We start from the raw sequence: 19,454 nt of genomic DNA, 5'->3' as shown, positions 1-19,454 counted from the left end.
GTTATTGTTATTATTTATAGCGGTCTCGTTAGGAGCTAAAAATAAATACAATATATTTACACTATTTATTCATTACACGTACACACATAAACTTTAACAGTGATATGAACAACAACGTAATGTTTATCATATTAAAAGTATAATAACAATCACTTAGAGTCGTACATATTTTCAAACACTAATTTGTACTTAATCAATATTTTTTACAGAAAAATTACCGCGGTCATTTTTTATTTATTTTATGGCACCATATGTGTTGATACAGTTTTGAATATTTGTGAAGTTTTATTCTAACAAAGAAACCACTACAATATTTGTTTAATTTTTATTATTACCATTATTATCATCGCCTCGTGATCACCGTCACTATCAGAATCATAATTGTTGCACGCGGGTCGGGCAGCCTCGCCCCTCCGCGTGCGTGAAGTCGCGGAGCCTTTTGCGTATCGATTTATTACTTATCTAATAGATTCAGGCGTTACTTTGCGGAAATCCATCCTAAGTAACATTTATTAATTGCAAGAACGCGATTATTTATGTACCGCGCTACAGTTGCCAACGCGACGTCGATTTCTCCTAACGTAACTTTAACCCTTTGGGTCGATGGCGCGTGCACTACACGTGTATATACGGTTGTGTGTGTGTGTACGATTGTATATTTAATCTACTATCAAACGCGGTACGGAGGCCGGATGGATTTTTCTTACGTCTCCTTACAAGGCCAGATTGGAGTCAAGATCAACAGGGTCTCCTTTCCTTTACATACTGATATTAAACATAGAAAAGACAAAAAGACTGCTTCACACATAATGTCATAACCCCTTGGATTTATAAATAATTAAATTAGACGACGACACTACAAACATGCAATTTTAAACCAAATTTACATCATCCCTTAGCTTTATATACTGATATTAACCGGAAAACGATGTGTTGGACAGCACGGTCGGTCGGTATGAGGATACCGTGGGGGAAGCCTGCGAATTAGTCCAGCCAAAGGTTTCCAAGGGGAGGAAGGCGCAACTGCCCTGGTGGAACGAATGACTCACTCTCCTCAAGGCTGATGTCGTAAGGAAGAAGAGACGCATCAGGTACGCGAGACTGCCTCGGGGAGAGCTGGTCGTGCGCGATTACGTCGAGGCGAAGGAGGCCGAGGAGACGATGCGTGAAGACGTCCCCCTAGTCCAGTCGGTGAAGCATCGGACGCAGAGGGATCAGACAGGTTGCTGGCAGAGGTATTCTTCCCAGAGGACAACCCTGGGGAGGACAATTCGGACCACCGTACTGTAATAGTAAAATCCAATGAAATCAACGCGGACGGTCACAATGAAAGTCACGATAAAGGAACTCCGATGGTCCGTGTCAACCTCCATGCCATGGAGGTACCTGGCGTAGACGGACTCACCCCGGATATCTGCCGGGTGGCTATCGATGTGGACCCCGTCTATTTTTGGCAATTACCAACCGATGTCTCGTGCTTTCCCACTTCCCCACGAGGTGGAAGAAAGTGGTTGTCGTGGCTTTCCGGAAGCCCGACAAGCAGGACTATACGCACCCGAAGTCTTATGGGCCAATCGGACTTTTGCCCGTTATGGAGAAAAAGTTCGCGAAGATCATGGTACTTTATATCAGTTGTCATCAACACGGCTTTATGCCGCAGAGGTGTACCGAGGACTCCTTATATAACCTGACTCAGCACCTGCGAGATCGCTTGGAAGAGAAGGAGATTGTAGTGCTGCTGTCACTGGATATAGAGGGAGCCTTCAATAACGTCTGGTGGCCTGCGGTGCAGCCTGGCCGAAACGTGCTACCCCGTGAATCTGCGGCGCCTTTTCGATAGCTATTTTAGCGATCGCAAGGTGACCGTACGCGGGAGCGGAGTGGACCAGAGAGACCACCAAGGGGTGCGTGCAGGGGTCTTTGGGAGGTCCCCGTACATCTCAAGTGGCGTAGGATCGTGGAAGCGTGCTATTGGTTCAGCAGATCTTTGTTTTTATAATAAACATTCTAATGCGCCCGCGCGCCAGCCAAAGCAGTCTACTTCCATTGCCCGGGAGAAGGACCCTGGCCTCGATCGCGTTCACTAGCTAGGTGTCGTCTCACGCACCGACGCACTCTCTTTGTGTCGGTTGCGTTCACCAGCTACGTGACGTCTCACGCGCCGGGGCCAATTCGAATTTACGTTATAAATTCACGTCTTGGTTCTTTTCATTCTCGGGGCATCTTTTAATTCACGCCACAACCTATATATCGCTCCCACCCCAAAGGGGTAAGTGTTGAACAAATATTATAAAAACATTAATATTAAGTAGCGTTTAGCTATAAGTCAAAGGCCAACATTTGTTATTATTTTTCAACTCGCCAACAGTGTCCATTTTCCGTCCCTTGTGATGTGACCTAGCTCAAGATGCGCCTCTGTCTGAGCGAACCAAATCGCAGGTTTATTTGGCCAAAACGGAATTGTTTTTGCCCACGCATTAACCTGTACTGCACACCCTCAGCAGCCTGACTTGTTAATGAAGACAACTGGTTTAGCAAATCTCACAAATGTTTTTGTATTTACTCTGACTCTGACATTATTTTCATTTCATTAGGTTTAATAACAATAAAAAGTTTTTTGCGACACCAAGTTCACTGGATTATGGAAATTAACTATAAATCGTCAGACATACAATCTTAACTAGCTTACAATAACTAGAATTTTAATAACAACTTATGAAATATATGTAATGATGCCGCGCGGACCACCGCTGGTGACACGAACCGTCCCAGCAGGCGCGACGAACACGAAGAGCTTGACCGTGCCGGGGTCACCGATCTAAAATATTGCGGTCTGCTTTGACGTAACAAAACCAGGACAGTTGATGTTTACACGTACAATGTTACACGTAGAGCAGGTAGCATGTCTCAATCGAACAAATCGATATTTCCAAGGCACCCGCGACCTACAAGTAGCTCGCGCGAAAGTGAAATGGCTATTAAAGACATTCAAGATTTATTGACAAAGCGGATTTGTGGTAAATGGCATCCCCAGATGCCAATTAAATCCACATTGCAGACGCTGGCTCTGGTGAAGATTGTGTACATAAGAATTAACCATTAAAAAGATTACAAGGCCTTGTCAAGCTTAGCGGAAAGTACGGTAGATAGTTTCCTTGAAGACACACCCCTCCACAAAAAGAAGTCGAGAATTAAAAAAATGCAAAACTCTGCCATGAGATTTACAATGACCTAGTGAAACCAGCCACGTTTCTACTGTTACGATCTTTAAGGAGAAAAATCATACAAAATCTTTAGAGAAAAAGGGTTCTGAAAGGGAAGACGACATTGTTTCATCCGAGAAAACGTTCTGTTGGTTAACTGGGCAGTGATGGCGAAACAATTCTTTGAATTATTATTCCATAAAATCTAATTTTTTTTCTACTTTGTCTGATAACTACGACTACATTTTTAATAAAAATTAGGTTTTTAGAACGCAACCTAACTTTTTCATACTAGCTCTGTTGTCACATACAACACCGTTTTTACAGGTACCCGACTACCATATTCTAGAAGAGTAACCAGTTTTTGTGCATGCGTAATAGTAAAATGCATATTAAATATTAAAAAACGGTGAACAATCTGCACTGGACAGTAATGGCACACAGTAATCCCAGTTTATCACCAGAGCCCATTGTGTCGTACGTTTGCGTTCACGTTGTCGATGCACGTGATGTGCCTTGAAATGAAATCAGTCCATTTTATTTCAGCGCCAATATTCAGTTCGTTTTAAGAAAATCAATGAAAATTAGTTAGATATTTTTTAAAACACGAAAGCTGCAAAATTCATTGTCTGATTGACAATTTCACCTCGCGTCAGCTTGTTGACGGCGTCATTCGAATTTGGAGACGGGCGCGGGTGAAATGAAACGCGTGGATATTGTCCAACTGTTTATTGGTTGCGCGTCGAGTTGGGCTCACACGCCGAGCGGCGGCTGTACAACTCATACATATAACAAATAACTGCAGGGACCTGCACAAACAGGATGAGCTTCGCTCCGCGGGGCGCGCGTCCCGGCGGCGGCACGCGCCCCGCTCTATTTAGCACCGCCGTCAATTTTTCATCCCTCGGATGCAGACTTTGCCTAAAGCGGGAAACGCAACGAGACCGTCAGAGTCTAAACAAACAACTACAACTGGTCTCACGCACCCCGTGCACGAGCACGGCGGCGGCGGGGGCGGCGGGGGCGTCACCTCGCGGCTCCCGTGCCAAACTGCCGACCGAGTCGTCGGAGCCGGTGACAAACAGGAGACACTCCATCGTGACGGCTTACGTAGTGAAACTATTAATTCAATAAACAACGTACAAATACAAAAAAATAAAAACATATATTACAAGGCAAATCTAGTTTCAAATCAACTTTGTGCACCCGCCTCACCGGAGCCGCGCGCCCCCTCGCCAACAGTTGTTTTACAAAATAAAACAAGACTTACAATAGGTTTGCATTGCGATTACAGCGGTAAATTTATAAATAGATGTCATATACAAATCAAGAACATAATTAAAAACAAACATTTCGCGAACACGTCCGGGTAACTTGCGCCGCCGCGCCGCCGCGGCCTCGCTCCGCGCCGGGCGCTCGGCGCTCGCCCGCCCGCCTCCGGCGTCGGCCCCCACCGCGCGCAACCGCCGTGCAGCGGTCTCCTTGCATTTGTACTTCTTACGAACTCAGTTTTCAGTTCGAGCGCCGCAGTTAGGAAGGGCACGGTGGGGGCGTAACGGGGGCGCGGCGCGCTCGCGGCTTCACAAGCCGGCGGGTCGGGGCGCGCCCCCGCCGCGTGCAATTTAAATATATCACAATAATAGTTAAAATTAGCTTTCCGCAAAGAATGTGATTTGAGTGCGCTCGGGAGGTTAGGTCATAAAGATTTACAATAGTATTCCGACAACAGGGCGCTGACTCTAAAAGAACATCACAGACATCGAATCCGAACTAAAGACGAGCGTGAAATTTACAAAAGAAAACACAGATATATTTTTAATAACGTTTTCAACAACAAAGTCCAACAGGGCACCGGCTACGTGCGCGTGAGCGTGGGCGGCGGCACTTCCGCGGCCAGCCGCAGAGCCGCGCACGCCAGAGGTGGGCCCACGCCGCTCACGTTGCCCACGTTGCTCACGCCGGTGCTCGTCCTCTCCTTGGCGGCGCCGTCCTCTCCGCCGCCCTCCGTCTGATGCAAAAGAAGAAGTCGGGTGAGTGCCGGGGTGGGGAGATACGAGAGTCAGAGAAGGAGCGGGAATGTAGGTGCTCGTACCTTGACGAGCGCGTGCTTGAAGGTCTCGTAGGTGAGCCAACAGATGGCGGCGGCAGGCATCTGATAGAGAACGCGCGCGTGCACGCCCTTGAGGAAGCCGCGCGGGCCCGAGGTGCGCAGCACGAGCGCCGCCGCCTGCACTAGGCCGTCGGCCGTGGCCTCCTGCGTGTTGAGCGCCGTCTTGCAGACGTCCAGCGGCGTGGTCGCGGCGGCGGCGAGCGCGCCGGCCAGCGCGCCCGAGCACGCATGCGCCAGCGGGTCGTAGGCGCGAGACGCGTTCAGCCGCCCCTGGCACCACTCGTACGTCACGAAGTGCACCGCCTGCAACCGGGCCGAGCGTCACGCTGCGACGCGCCATGCCCCACCCCGCCACACACCCCCACACACACACATGACCGCACTCACCTGGAACGGCACATTCATGGTGACCTGCGTGCCGTACGAACGGTAGAAAGCGCGCAGCCCCTCCGCGCGGTACACGCGGCGCGCGCACTCCCAGACGCCGCGGTACGGCGAGTGCAGCATCTGCAGCCGCTGTTTCACCACTGCAAAACCAACATTCCATTACTGCCAACGAACCGACATTACTGGCGACTGACTCCGCGTGGCCTAGACACCCGGGAAATGTGCCAAATGGCGAGCAGACGGCACGTCTCCGCATCCCCGACTCATTTTTCCACTAGCGGGCTCTCCGTACCCAAGATTTAAACTCACAAACATGACATCACAGTGACCGCCCACCCGCCACACGAAGGATCGAACTTGAAAGCCCAAAATTTTTATACAACCATATGTTCATTTAAGACGCAACAAATAAAAATAAAATAAAATACCGTTATGAAAACCTAATTAACTGTAAACTACTACTGTTGGCCAATGGGCGTTTTCACTTTTAGCCACCCGTGGCCGGTGTTGAACATATAGTAAAGTAATGTAATGTAGTACTTATAAATAGTTATATTGTAATTAAATTTTGTAATGGCCAACAGGTACTTTTAAAATACAAAGACGAACAAGTAACAACTGCGTCAAATTTATAAAAGAAAGTCTGAAGCGGCTTCTCGCCGGGGACAGCCGAGGACACGCGCGGCGCAGCGGTGCCGGCCGCACCGCCCGCACGTCTGCCGGCCTGCGTCCGCGCGCTTTGCGTAACGTCCTGCCTACAATTCGATGACGCTTTGGGGAGAATAATTTATTGTAGCAGCCGGCTGTATTGTCAAACACGTAAGTAATTGTAACAATCAGTTGCAGCGCGCGCGCGGTTCGTGGGGCGGGTGCCTAATACTTTTGGCCAAGGTCGTCGCCGGCTACCTTAGGGCGAATTGTTAATGGTAATAGATAATAATTACGGCAGTTCATGGCAGCCACCAGGAAGATATGAAGTTTTCTGGTAGGAGAGAGATACCTAAACCTTCTCTGAATATTATAGTGGATAACCGAATGTTATAAAAATCAGCAAATATACAACAGGGATTTCAAAAGTTTGACTGCGGTTGAGCGTTCGAAAATTATGGACCTGAGTGTTTTAGAGATCTTAACGATAGTCATTGTCAACGTAAAGGAGCAACTTGGCTCGTGCTGAACACACTTCTGAACGCATGTTGCAGGTCGCGCGTGGCATTCCGGAGTGCAAGCGGAGGTTGGCGCAGTCCGTCTCCCGGCGGCGCTCACCGAGACGCGACAGATCAGCCTGACATCTCGCCACATCGTCGCGCGATCAAATGCAGTGAACATTTTCAAGTGGTCACTAATGCAATACAGTTGGTATGACGTTAGGTACTAGGAGACACCGTGTTCTTCCCATATATTACTAACTAGTCGCAACAAGGAGCCTTGTGGAACGCTATTGTGGACCTGGATTTGAAAGGCATGTAATTATATAGGAAAGGTAATAAAATTATCAATCAATAGCGAGCGCCCCTTTCATTTGGGATGAGAGGAGAGCAGTTTCCGGAGCGCGGGCGAGGGTCACTCACCTTCGGCCGGGTTGGAGACCGCGTCATGGACCAGCGACGCCAGGCAGCCGGAGAGCCCTGGAAAATGACAATGTTGTCTGTAGTGTTTGCACAACGACGCCTCGTCAATACTCCGTCGCGGGCAGCGGGCGCGCGGCGAGGGCCAGTCCTTGTCCTCGCGCCGCGTTCGATGTCGTTGCAGCCCGTGTTGGAGTTGCAGCCGCGCGCCGCAATGGTGCGCTACTTTTTTAGCACTGTGCTTTTACCTCACACAAAAGCCCTTCGCCCACCAAAGCGCAAGTGTCCCGGATACCAATTTGCTCGGGATTAGAATCGGCCGGTGTTGCACTCGACGGAGGCCTGCACAGGTGTCGCTAGCGAGGAGAAAGGGAAGTGCGGACTCACCGTGCGTTATGTGCTCGTGGCGATGCCTGGTGAGGTGGCCCAGCGTGTGCTTGCTCTGCTCGTAGGTGGCGAAGAAGCAGGCGTGCGCCGGGCCCGCGCCCGCCACCACCGCCGACATGCCGCGCACGGGCCTGCGGGACAACGCGCGTCAGACAACTGCTTTTGGACGCCGACCAACTTAAGCAAATCAATGCGCGGCGCTATTGAGCGCTTCGCTTTACAGTTTTCTTTTTAGTTTTGGTTATAACGTAACTTTATTTAATTAGACATTAAACATTTTGGTCGGTGATCTTTTGCCACCTTCCACCTCCCGACCGCTTGCGATCGTATAACTTAACATTTTTGCCGAATCATTCGCGATCGTACGTCATATGCGTCATTGAACAAGTTTCCGCCCGCAGCGCCGCCCGCAGCGCCGCTCGCAGCGCCGCGGTAATCTATAATCAGTGTAACTCGATACAAAATCAATTTTATGTTTTTATGTTGAAATTTGATCGTGCACGTACACCGCGCTGACGGACTGCATACTCTGTCGCATGTACTGTTGCATGCGCTGTCGCATGCGCTGCAGACAAAACTCGGTGTGCGAATTGACGAATGAACGAACTCGCGAGCCGCGTCCGCCGAGAACTCCACTTGTATTAACACGTGTTCGCATGTCCGGGTGCTAACGTCGCGCTGCGCTTCTCGTACGCCGCGACGGAAATCAAAGGAACACGTTTGTGCATCTCTATCTCGTTCGTAGGTAAAGTCGTGAGACACTGTTCTCGTGTAAGCAGGGCCCGGCGCGGCGCGTGACCTTGCGGCCGCGGGCGCGCACCAAGGCCACGTTGTACTAGATACACAAACATTATGCACACTCGCTGCCCGCGCCCCCGCCTCCGCTCACGCTGTCATTCGTTAGCAAGTTCAGTACAAGGAGAGCCTTGGAAGCGTTCGGAGACGAGAGACAGCGCGGCTCTTTCGTTTCGTTCTGTTTGAAGCGACGCTGGTGTTTACGTCATTTTAAATATTGATCAACCATTATTATCGACCGCGTGCGGTTATTTCTGCCCGTCACCGTGACCGCGCGCGCGCCGATATGCCTGCAGCAATTTATGTTTTTTAACACGATTAATTAAAAAAAATAAACGATGCGAGTGCGCGCGGCGCTGTTGGAATCTCTGCCCGTGCGGATTTTTCAATCACGACGTTGCAGCGGCCTGGTCCGCGGGGCGGCCGTCGGGGCGCTGTTTAAGAGTAACGATTCTTTCGGAACTGCTCGTCGACAATTCTGTTCACACTTCGGTATTCGGCAGAGTAGTAATCGAGTGTAAATTTAATTCATTCCGAGTGTAGAGATTCCGGGGAACTGCTTCGGCTAAGAACTTAGATCTGAAAATCCATCCTCTTTTAAAAAAATCCTTCCAGAATTGAAAGGAGTGGGATCGTTTCAGGCACCGGTGATCCCGCGCTCTTTGAAGAGCAGAGGCTCATTTTAACGCGTTGTAAGTGAAAAGCTAATCCGCCGTTGCTCGTGTCTCGCCATCTGCCATGCCTAGACTGTAATGCCAATAGCTATGGCACTGCTCCGGGGGTAACTGTTCGGCGTGCTTTATCCGCCAATGGGATCATTTTACCATTTATTTCCAAAAATGCTTTGGTTAACTGGTAGCCCACGATCTCACCGTGACACGTGATTCTCACAGAACAATGCTATTTCACACACAGCCTCACTTTTGATGAATTTGCTTCGGGAAGCTTTCTTCAAAAAATGATGAGCCGCTTCGGGGACGTCCCGCGGCTGCAACGGGTTTGTTTCATTGAGCTGCGAGGGATCAGCTCAATTGAACCTCGCCTCATGCGCCGCGCAGCACAGCCCGCCTGCCACGCCCTGCTCGGGCTCGACGGGAGACATTTGGACTTAATACTGTTTCAAAATGAAATCCTCATTTCTCTCCTATCGTATATTAATGCCAATTTTATTACATCATATCGCATTTCTATTACATCGTTTGTTAATGATTATATTAAGAATATGTATAAAATATTATATTTATTATTTAAATTTAAAAATTTAAATCTACCACTAGACACCCTATACAGTTGTAACCACAAATTATGAAAATTTTATTCGTCGTCGTGAACTGTCCAGGGATAAGGCATCCTCTGCTTCTGGTAGTTTCAGTAGATAATTTTCTAGATGGTTAATTATTGCTCGTGTAGGTTTAATAAGAAAAAAAATTATCAACTTCGCATCTTTTGTAAAATTCGTTAGCGGATCTCCGTTAGGAACATTGCTACTAAATTTTGTCTCACGGTCCCGGCGATGTCCCGGCGGACCAGTGCGTAGGTGCAGCTCTCTTGTCGTATACACACGGACAGATGCCGAGTGTAAATAAAAACATTTTGTTTTCCGATTGAGAGCGACGAGGCCAGATGGTCGCCGCGCCGCGTGACTCAGCCGGGCCGGGCCCGCGCGTGCCTTTGTAAAGCCGTCGCCGACATTCCGAGTCGCAGCAAGGAAGCGGTGACGCGGTGTCGCGGTGACGCGCTCGTCTAGGATTTTCTCGGTTTTTCCCGCCGGCAAACTTGTCTTCTCGCATTCGTTTCGAGGCAGTTAATTTGTATCGATGAATCTTTCCGCACACGGTGGACTCCTAGTGCAGGAGGGATTGATTGACGAGTTAAATAGGAATTCCATCGTCGCGTCCGTCGCGAGGCTCTTCAAAGCGGCGCCCGCTGCGCCGGCCGGGCGCGCCTCGTCCGCGATAAACTTTATCGCTCGAGTATCGAGGTGTAGAGCGATAAGCCGCGGGCGCACTTCCCGGTGGCCGCGGTTTCCTCGTTCCGAAGGCGCAATCGTAGCGGCCGCACGCTGCGCACTGCGGTCGGCACGGTCGACACTCGTACGGCCCGGTGCCGCGCGCCGGCCTGCGCCACCGCACACACGTGCCTGTCACCGGAGCGTCGCTGCCAGGCCACCGGCGCCGTCTCGAAGCACAGTGGGCAGTGTATTTTCTTTTTGCAGTTATTTCTCTTATTAGCACACGATCACGAACATTTGACTTGCAATCCTCTCGGCATTTCATTTGGCTTTATAAGAACTTTTACCCGCTGGCTTCCAGCATTCAAATCGCACGACATGCGGATGTACTCCGATGCGCAGCAGTCGGTAAAGTTGGCGAGCATTTAACTCGCGCAGCATCGGCACCTACAAACCTACACTGCTTTTATGATGCGCATGCGCTGCAAGCGACTTCAGTCGGTCGCGACGGACTCTTAGTAGTGCCCAATGAACACATATCGACGACATAACGATGTTATTAATAATTAACTCCGAATTACTCGAACGCGTGCAGTGAGTCGTCGCGCTATCGGGGAGAGGAGGCGGGGGGGGGGGGGGTGAGGGCAGCGGGGAGCGGCCGCTGCTAATTGAGCGAGCGCGCGATAAGGCGGCGCGGGCCGCGCCTCGCACTTGTTTGCAGTCCCGAAGCCGAGAAAGCGTTATCAGGTTATCACCGGGGCAGCATTACTCTTCTGCAGCCTCACGTACGCCGATAGCGATAGCGGCCGATAGCGCGCCGCTTGACGTGGCGGCGAGCGCCCCGCGGTGTCGGGCGCGCTGCCGCCGCGACCTAATTACTACACAGTCACCGTTACGAGACTACCACATCTTCCACGGATTCATTTGTTTGCTATCAAGTTTTTATTTTAACCATTAACGGTGGATCTCTACGTTATTTTATACGCACAAGTATTGGGCGGTCTGGTCGCACGAAGGCTGTGGACCTCACTGCGCGAGAGACTGCTCGCGAGTGCCGACATCCGCTTTCGAATTCAGCTTCTACAAGATAGTATTCGAACGCGTCACGCTGTGGCCGAGACGTGGCGGAGACGTGGCGCAGACGGGGCGTTGTTTATAAACTAAAAATGTACATTTTGCTCTGGCGACCGTAGCGACCGTCTTCGCTAATCCATTTGAGACTGCTAGGCAACACAGCCATCGGCTGCGCAGCACGCATGTGTGTTCATGTGTCGCGGAGTGGGCGTGGGCACTCAATGGTGTTGGTACACCGGAAGATGTCCGGATGGCAGCCGTTCGTTTGATAAGGTTAGGGTGCATAGGATTACCTGAGCAGGCCCTCGCGTTGCACCATGTACCGCATGGTCTCCACAATGCTGCCGTTGTGCGCGGAGCGCAGCGACTGCATCCGCGTCTGAAACAGAAGCCGCATTTACAGCCCGCTCGCGCCTACGCCCTTCGGGCAGGCGCGACAGCAGGCGCATGGGCAGGCTACCCGAGCACCCGGGCAGCGCTGCTCATCCGCCAACTCCAGCTGCGTTGCCCAAATGCTAAACGATCAAACTACTTATTATTCAAAAGAACAGAACCGACTTCCTGCTCAAAAGCTAATCACACAGCGAAAAAATTATATAGCGGAGCCACCTTCAAGCTCCGCGCACTAATTTGTAGAGTCAACTCCGCCCTGAGTACACGGTACTGCTGTGTAAACACTTTGTAATTGCGGGCGCGGGACGGACGTGACCGGCGCGCAGCGGACTGTGGCGGCATTGAGCCGGCCTATAAAGGTTGCGCAGGCGCAGCGCCGTGCACACGCGCCGCACCACTCGCCATGACACCCGGAGCAGCGCTGCTCGGCTGCGCGCTGTGGGCGCTGCTGACGGCCGCGCGCGCGTTAGACGACGAAATGGCGGAGCTGGCGCGCATGCTGCGCGAGAACTGCGTAGAGGAGACGGGCGTGGACATGGCGCTGCTCGACGCCATCAACACCGGAGCCGCCATTACTCCGGACCCCAAGCTCAAGTGCTACATGAAGTGCGTCATGGAGACGGCGGGCATGATGACCGACGGCGTGGTGGACGTGGAAGCTGTGGTGGCCATCATGCCCGACGACATGCGCAGGAAGAACGAGGCGCCGGTGCGGGGCTGCGGCTCGCCGAGCGGCGCCGACGCCTGCGACACCGCGTATCTCACGCAGACCTGCTGGCAGCGCGCCAACCCCAACGACTACTTCCTCATATAACGCGCCAATCCCGACGACTACTACCCCGTATAACGCGCACTCTCACAAACTATTTACATGATGCAACTAAAAAACAAAACATTTTATAATTCACACCACTGTTTCGGGCGACAACAACAAACTTAATGATAACTCATAGCTAGTGCACGCCCTGCCCACAACATAATGACAAACACTTGATTGATCTTAGCAGGTGTCCATGTTTGATCACTATCATACACAGCTTTTCATTCAACAGAAGATCCCCTCACATCAAGGACAATACACAATCGGTCACTGCACACCAAACAACTGCACCCTGCTACTGAACAGAAACAAATACATGTTTCCTTGTATGCTGCTTTGTTTTATTTTTACCATTATGAATAATTCAAAACTTGGCAGTTGTTAGAGGCATCAAACGCTACAGCTAATGTAATTTGCCTAATGCTGTAGACAAAGAGGAGGGACTGTGATATTGTGTCAAGTATGTGACAATTCAGAGATCAAGTAAAAAATTTAAAACACGACTAAACAGAATCTCAACTGCAGTGGCGAGCCTTGTAGACATTCCACTTGACAATGGGAACACAACACATGCAGAGTTCATCTGACAATGTGTTCAAATAAACTATTGACCAACATGTAATGTGGACATTGAATTATTACAGAAGTAGTATTGGGTGGACAAATTTAATAAATGGCTAATCAATGTCTCTCCTGTTTGCCACATTCACCCCTAGATCTTTATAGCAGCAATCAGCTTTGAGCAGCAATTACACTTCCAGCATGGTAGGGGCAGTGTGCAAACAGGAATCTGCTACAAGTGCCCCAGCAGGGCGAGAATTAAACATATTTCAGTCAGTTCAACAACTCAAGTAACAATTCACATAAAATATTTTTAGTAATCAATTTGCCATACTAAATCTTTTTTTAAAAAATGCTTTCAAAATAATGCACATATGACCTTATTATTCCATACATATCTATACTTAAAGTGTCTCAAAGTGTTCCAGCCAACCAAAGAACTGTGATCTGCATGCAGTCTGCCGATGGCGCTGAGCACTACAGCTTACTGCATTTATAAAATTTACTTTCATTTGTACTAATGCTGTTAGTCCTAAGGCTTTTACAGCTTCATTGGTACTGAGTTCACAGAGAGTAAAGATCTGTGAACTAGATATACCAGTTCTGTCAAAGATTCCAATGTTGAATAAATTAATTTTATGTTCGTCTTTGGATGTTTGACAAAAGCACCATGGCATGATGACACCTATTAACATTTATTTAAACTGAGCATATCCACAGATTTATTATTGCGAGGAAGAGCCCCTGCATGTCTGTTTCCTTCTTGATCCATCCAATTTTGTTGATGTTGAGTTTGTATATTAAACTTTCTCTGGCTGGAACTGGAAACAAATGTGTCATTGCAGCCAAGGTTGTAAAAACTTTTGATTAGTGTACATAGTGAGCGAGGCACATTTCCAGATCTAATGAAACATAGTAAAATAATCTATATCTTTACATCTGTCAAGATAGTTTTGAACCAATTTTGTTATGTTAACTTTAGTAAAATATTCCAAAAAATTATATTAAGTCAAATTTTATTTTACTTATAGCACACAACATTACATAAACAATAATTTGTTTTAATTAAACACCACTCCAAAGCTGATGCTTGACTTGAGCTTTAAAAAAATAACTTTGAGGCCTAGAAAAGGCCACAGGCCGCAGGATTCATTTGGGAACTTCTAAATCCACTGTCATGTCTTTGATTGTGTCCATCACAAAATATTGAACAGGAAATTACACTATCAATCAATTAAAAAGCAAATGATCTTTCTGCCTTCATATTTAACCTACAAAATACGGAGGATTCAAATATATGGCAAGAGTTCACATGGAGCTTCATGGGTTACTAAACTTTAACAAGAGTCTATTCGAGGTCTGCTTCTTTTTCTCATTTATATTACAGAAGCTACATTACATCATTGTCAGTGGTGCAACAAAAAGTGGTTTCTACAGAAATATTATTCTTTATATACAATGGGTGAAAGAGAGCATGATACAATTGACTGATACAATGATGATACAATTCTTCTCAAATTATCTTTGCCTGATGATTGTGTTGGATGAACATTGTTCTCATAATTTTAAATCTGTATAAATATATAAGTATACACACTCTAGAGCTAGGCTTAAATGAATATATACATTAATTATGAAGATGTAATATTCTCTGAATGGTGATATATTTATGTAATTAATTTAATGTGTAAGATCTGATTTTAAATTTAAAAAACTAATGATTTTAATTTTTAACACTAAATATAAGAAAACACTTAAATAGTGATATTTTTTTGAAGAACAAACTTCCAGATTCTTTAAAAAATTCAAAGGTAGGTATAAAAATGACTTCATAGAAGATAGTACACCTTGGGAATGATGTGTTCCCATCCCTGCTATTTTAATGTTAATTAAATATGAACTGTTTTACTATATATTAAAAAAAAATTAAAGTTCTTTTAATAGTCAGTCTCATTACCAGTCCTTCCCAGGACTGAGGCAATAATAGACTGAACACATAGAAGACTCAACTTTATGTCAACTAGTGATTTAATCAATTATATATCAAATAAAAATAATTAACATACTACTTGTTCAACTCATCAGCTGCATCATTGCCATTATCTTCCATTAACTCCTTTAACTTATGATCTGTTTACTTTTTAGTTAACAACGGGTCAAGTATAATTTTAAATGAATTTATTAAGAAAATTAGTTTATGAACTGAGTCTTCCTTTCGGTGACATAACTCGTTGCATACATATATTTTGAATGGAATATAATGGCCATGACCAGTTTTTAAATCAGAAACTTTTTGTTTTGCACAAACTAGTGAATGGAATTCAAAATCTAACTTGGGAATTGTGAGCAGTTATCAGAAAATTTAACTCAGTATCACCTTAATATAAATACCAACTTATCAGTTTTACTTACTTTATTCAGAAGTTGAGTATTTACTGAAGAATCTTATCTCTATTATATTTGTACACAAAGCAATACCATGAAATCTGTTTCAATACCTACAATTAAAATGTGTTCATAAATACAAGTCATGTGTCACAAGCTTGGTGTATAAATATGCAAATTAAATTCCACCAGTTAATAAATTCACTTGCAAAGTTATCTTTCTCAATCTGAAATATAAAAAAACCTGGAAATGAACAGCCTCTGCACGTAAACAACAATCTAACCCTATTGGCAACATAGTAAGCTAAACAACAGCAATGGCTCAATTGACATGACAAAATAAATGATAATAGTGTATGTAATACGCTCTGTACGTTCCAAGCACAATGTAAGATTTTAACCGACGTCGATCTATTTTCGTACTTGTTACAGTAATATCATTTAAAAGGAAATGTCAAATTACACATTTAGATAAAGACTTGCACGTTTCAACGGCGAACGATGTCTACGCTGCAGTTGCAGATAGCGATGCGAGGAAAGTTGTTGCGAGTAAGACTAAACTGCCTTTACATAACCCTCAAATAAATCTGTGGCGCAACAACCGCGCGAACTGGTAGAACCCGGGTGCCGAACGCCGAGCGCGACTCACCTTCACAGAGTCCAGCGGGTACATGATACAGTGTTCCATCACGCCCGCGATCGCTCCGGCCGTCATGTGCACGACGGAGTTCTGGCTCGGGAGGGTCTCATAGTCCTCAAAGTTCATAATACTCACTTAATACTGTCACTTGTCACAAAATAAACGCTCGGACGACACAATCCGTGGAGAATTCGCTTTATTCACCAATTGACCCGTGTCATTTTCACTTCACTATTTTTGTCACCAAGTCATCTGAAATTTAGAACGAACAGTCAAAATTGATTCCGTAGCGCAATACGCTCGGCACGCGCGGCGGCCACGGCGGAGTTGCCAGATGTGCGGTCGCGGCTCCCGACTACGGCGCGGTGCCGCGGGCGCGCGCTTATATGCGCTGCGCTATCTCGGTCCCGAGCGCCGGCGATGCTCTCTGCGCCCAGCACCGAGCTGACTGTGCAATAAACTGCTGCAAACACTGCTGCGACGTCACTCTTTCGAATAATCCTAACTTCAGTTTATGAGTTTAATGAGGTCGTTGGAAATATTGATATCGCTTTGGAAAAGTGTTTAATATAAGTACTGATTATGTCGACATTATGTTCTCTTAATTTTTAAGGTATGTTTTTACTGTCAAATCGTGTTATAAAATCGATTTTAATGAAATATTTAGGTTATAAAATGGTTAAAGACGAAACATATACCTATATTTATAATATGTAAATGTAGACAATGGCGAATTAAAATAGTAAAGTATCCTAAATATACATTGAATTTTACTATATTAGTGTAGGTTACACATAATTTCAATTCATTGAAGCTAAATATTTATCAGTCACCGTAAACATTAGTGACATTAGATTCGGTGTTGCCATTATTTAAAAAAATGTTACCATTAAATGGGTAGTCTCATTTTTTATACCAAAAAATACTTCAAGTAGGTATTTTTAATGTGGAATAAAATTTTTGCGTCGCCATCTTTAATATACGTGATTTGGCAATTAAATATTGAGATTAAGACAAAGTGCCGTTAGTTTAGAGAGCGACAACAATATCCCACTGAGGCACTGAAACCAACACAACAATGTCGACATTCAGCACCTATAGAAAGAGACAGCTTATAGCAGAAGAAGCCTTCTGTATATATAAGTCATCCGCCATTGAAAGCATTTTTACAGCGTCACGTAATCACTTGCTTTTAAAAAAAAAATTAGCAAACCTATACGAGGACGTAATACGAGGGTATATAAGGTGACACATTTTTGTAGCTGTTTCTAAATTGTTCTTCCAATATTTGGGTGAGGTTCGAAGGGGTTTTATGACATAACGATCTCGATCGAACTCTAACCTCAAACCTCAATTGATAAACAAAAAGCCCCGCACCCGTGCAAGTCGTAAAGCGATATTTACACTATTTGTGAAATTAATACTTCTATATTTGTATTCTTATGCGTCATACATCGATGCGCGAGAGGTTAGCAGGTGGACAAACCGGAAGTATGTCCTGGGCATTCCCTGTGAACTTTCAGAGCAAAAAGTACTAAGTTGTCCAAATTAAATGTAAGCGACGTTGAACTTCAGCTTATTAACTTATTTGACATCAACTAACCGTGTGTCGCTAATGCTGCTTTGGCTGTTGACGCTGTCACTAATGATTAGATTCTCACATTGTTTTCAGCGGTTGCCAAGTCATATCAGCTTGACTTGACTTACTTACCTCTGCAACCCCGGCGCCGCATATCGCTACCACGCACCACGCGTGCAAGAGTCAGATCAGTAGCTTGATTGAAGTCCACGTTTTACGTATACTTTCAACTAGGGGACCTGGTAATGTCCTTGTACTTCTCAATAGAAACGACAAAGACACGCTCCAAGAGAATTAGGTCCCTTCATTGTGCATCATGCAGGGGAGGGCGCGCCAGGGGGCGAACGCCCTGCGTAGAACCTCTCGATAGCGATGTCCAATGATTTGTTGAATATGATTTTTGCTTTGTCATTTATTTTGTCTGGCAGGCTGGCTTACGCTTATCGCCTGGATTATGGAATTTCTGGATGAACTATCTCATCGCATCGTCGCTAATTGTTACTCCGAAAAATAAACAAAAATTGGAAAATAAATGAAACACACGCATACGCAGTCGGAAATGCAATGTTTATTACTTGGAAAGCAAAGTCTTTACATAAGGTCACCGACACGTCGCCCCCACGCTCCGCCCCACAAGGATCGAGCATTGGCGGCGGCGCGGCGGCGGCGCGGCGGCACGGCCCGCCGAGAGGCGCGACCGGACAAAATAATCCTTGCGCTTAGCTGAACACAGTTCATTGTATAAAAACAAAAGGTTGGCTTTATCAAGCCCTCGTGATAGTAGACCCTAGTCATTAGCTGCTCTAAAGTGGGTGATCATTGGCAAAGAGTCGCCGTGCACGCGAAGGTGTCCTACTCGACCGCCACCCCGCGCCGCGCCGCCGCGCCGCGCCTCTCTAAGCTAAAATAACATTAAAAACAACAAGCGGCCGGCGCAGCACCGGCCCGGCTGCACTTACGCTACAATATATTATTCATTTATATATCCCGACCTACACTAACACAATATGTTTCCTCTTACAGTAATCATATATTTGGTTCTTACTAAAGTAAGCCCGCGCCGCCGGGCACTCTCCGAGGCGCGGGGAGCCTTGCCGGCCAATCGCTTTGTCTGAGTTTACTTAATGGTTTTTAACCTTTATTTCAATATAAGTAAGATTCACTATTGAGTGCGCAGGATTGCGACAACTCTCCCCCGAGCGATAGTTCTATGAACTCCCAATTACATTACATATGAGGAAAAATCACACCGCATACTTACACCCTAAGTGCTATGTAAAGTGTCGTTATAATATCATTTACATACGATTTTTAAATTAAAGGAAATCGGTTCGAACGAAGCGTCGTCCGGCCCGCGGGCGCAGGCCTAGCTGCCGGGCTGTCGATCAGCGGGAGCTGCCCGCGCGTCTAGAAGAGGCGCGCGCGACGCTTGAGCTCGTTGCGGCGCCACTGCGGCAGGCGGTAGAACTCGGCGCGCGTCACCTGCAGGATGGCCTCGAACTCCGCGTCCGATAGGTGCCGCTGCAAGCACACTCACGTCAGCGCGCCGCGCACGCCGGCAGCTGATGCACTATGCGCACTGCAATATCTAGTTGCGCGCT

The 19,454-nt window shown here is 46.9% G+C and overlaps 3 protein-coding genes across 7 annotated transcripts in view; 1 reads left to right on the top strand and 2 right to left on the bottom strand.

The window, feature by feature from the left end:
• Positions 1–3,917: 3,917 nt before the first annotated feature.
• On the bottom strand, positions 3,918–16,823 carry LOC137925873 (mitoferrin-1-like). 3 transcript variants are annotated; one of them, XM_068769344.1, is made up of 7 exons: positions 16,284–16,823; positions 11,769–11,854; positions 7,656–7,786; positions 7,272–7,328; positions 5,701–5,840; positions 5,296–5,616; positions 3,918–5,211 (listed from the first exon to the last, which is right to left on the bottom strand). In XM_068769344.1, exons 1-7 carry the CDS (start codon positions 16,398–16,400, stop codon positions 5,059–5,061), a joined length of 1,005 nt encoding a protein of 334 aa, XP_068625445.1. In that variant the 5' UTR covers positions 16,401–16,823; the 3' UTR covers positions 3,918–5,058. The 3 variants fall into 3 exon arrangements, with proteins under 3 accessions (XP_068625445.1, XP_068625447.1, XP_068625446.1); XM_068769346.1 differs by lacking the exons at positions 11,769–11,854; positions 16,284–16,823 and adding an exon at positions 10,861–10,973; XM_068769345.1 differs by lacking the exons at positions 11,769–11,854; positions 16,284–16,823 and adding an exon at positions 8,162–10,850.
• Positions 11,138–13,036, top strand: LOC137925874 (general odorant-binding protein 69a-like). Its single transcript, XM_068769347.1, has one exon. The coding sequence runs from the start codon at positions 12,272–12,274 to the stop codon at positions 12,680–12,682; it is 411 nt and encodes a 136-aa protein (XP_068625448.1). The 5' UTR covers positions 11,138–12,271; the 3' UTR covers positions 12,683–13,036.
• Positions 16,824–18,399: 1,576 nt separating the features above from the next.
• Positions 18,400–19,454, bottom strand: part of Unc-115a (Uncoordinated 115a) — a 33,290-nt gene continuing 32,235 nt past the window's right edge. For all 3 annotated transcript variants that reach the window (XM_068769513.1, XM_068769512.1, XM_068769511.1), the window contains exon 18: positions 18,400–19,374. In XM_068769513.1, the coding sequence (XP_068625614.1) occupies positions 19,261–19,374 (114 nt within the window). In that variant the 3' untranslated portion in view covers positions 18,400–19,260. The remainder of the gene's footprint in view (positions 19,375–19,454) is intronic.

The sequence above is a fragment of the Battus philenor genome, unplaced genomic scaffold (genome assembly GCF_028537555.1).
Source record: "Battus philenor isolate CCGP_79_NKW_IND1 unplaced genomic scaffold, ilBatPhil1.0.hap1 SCAF_28, whole genome shotgun sequence".
Lineage (NCBI taxonomy): Eukaryota > Metazoa > Arthropoda > Insecta > Lepidoptera > Papilionidae > Battus > Battus philenor.
Note: the sequence above shows the minus strand (reverse complement) of the source record. Positions and strands in the feature narration are given on the sequence as shown.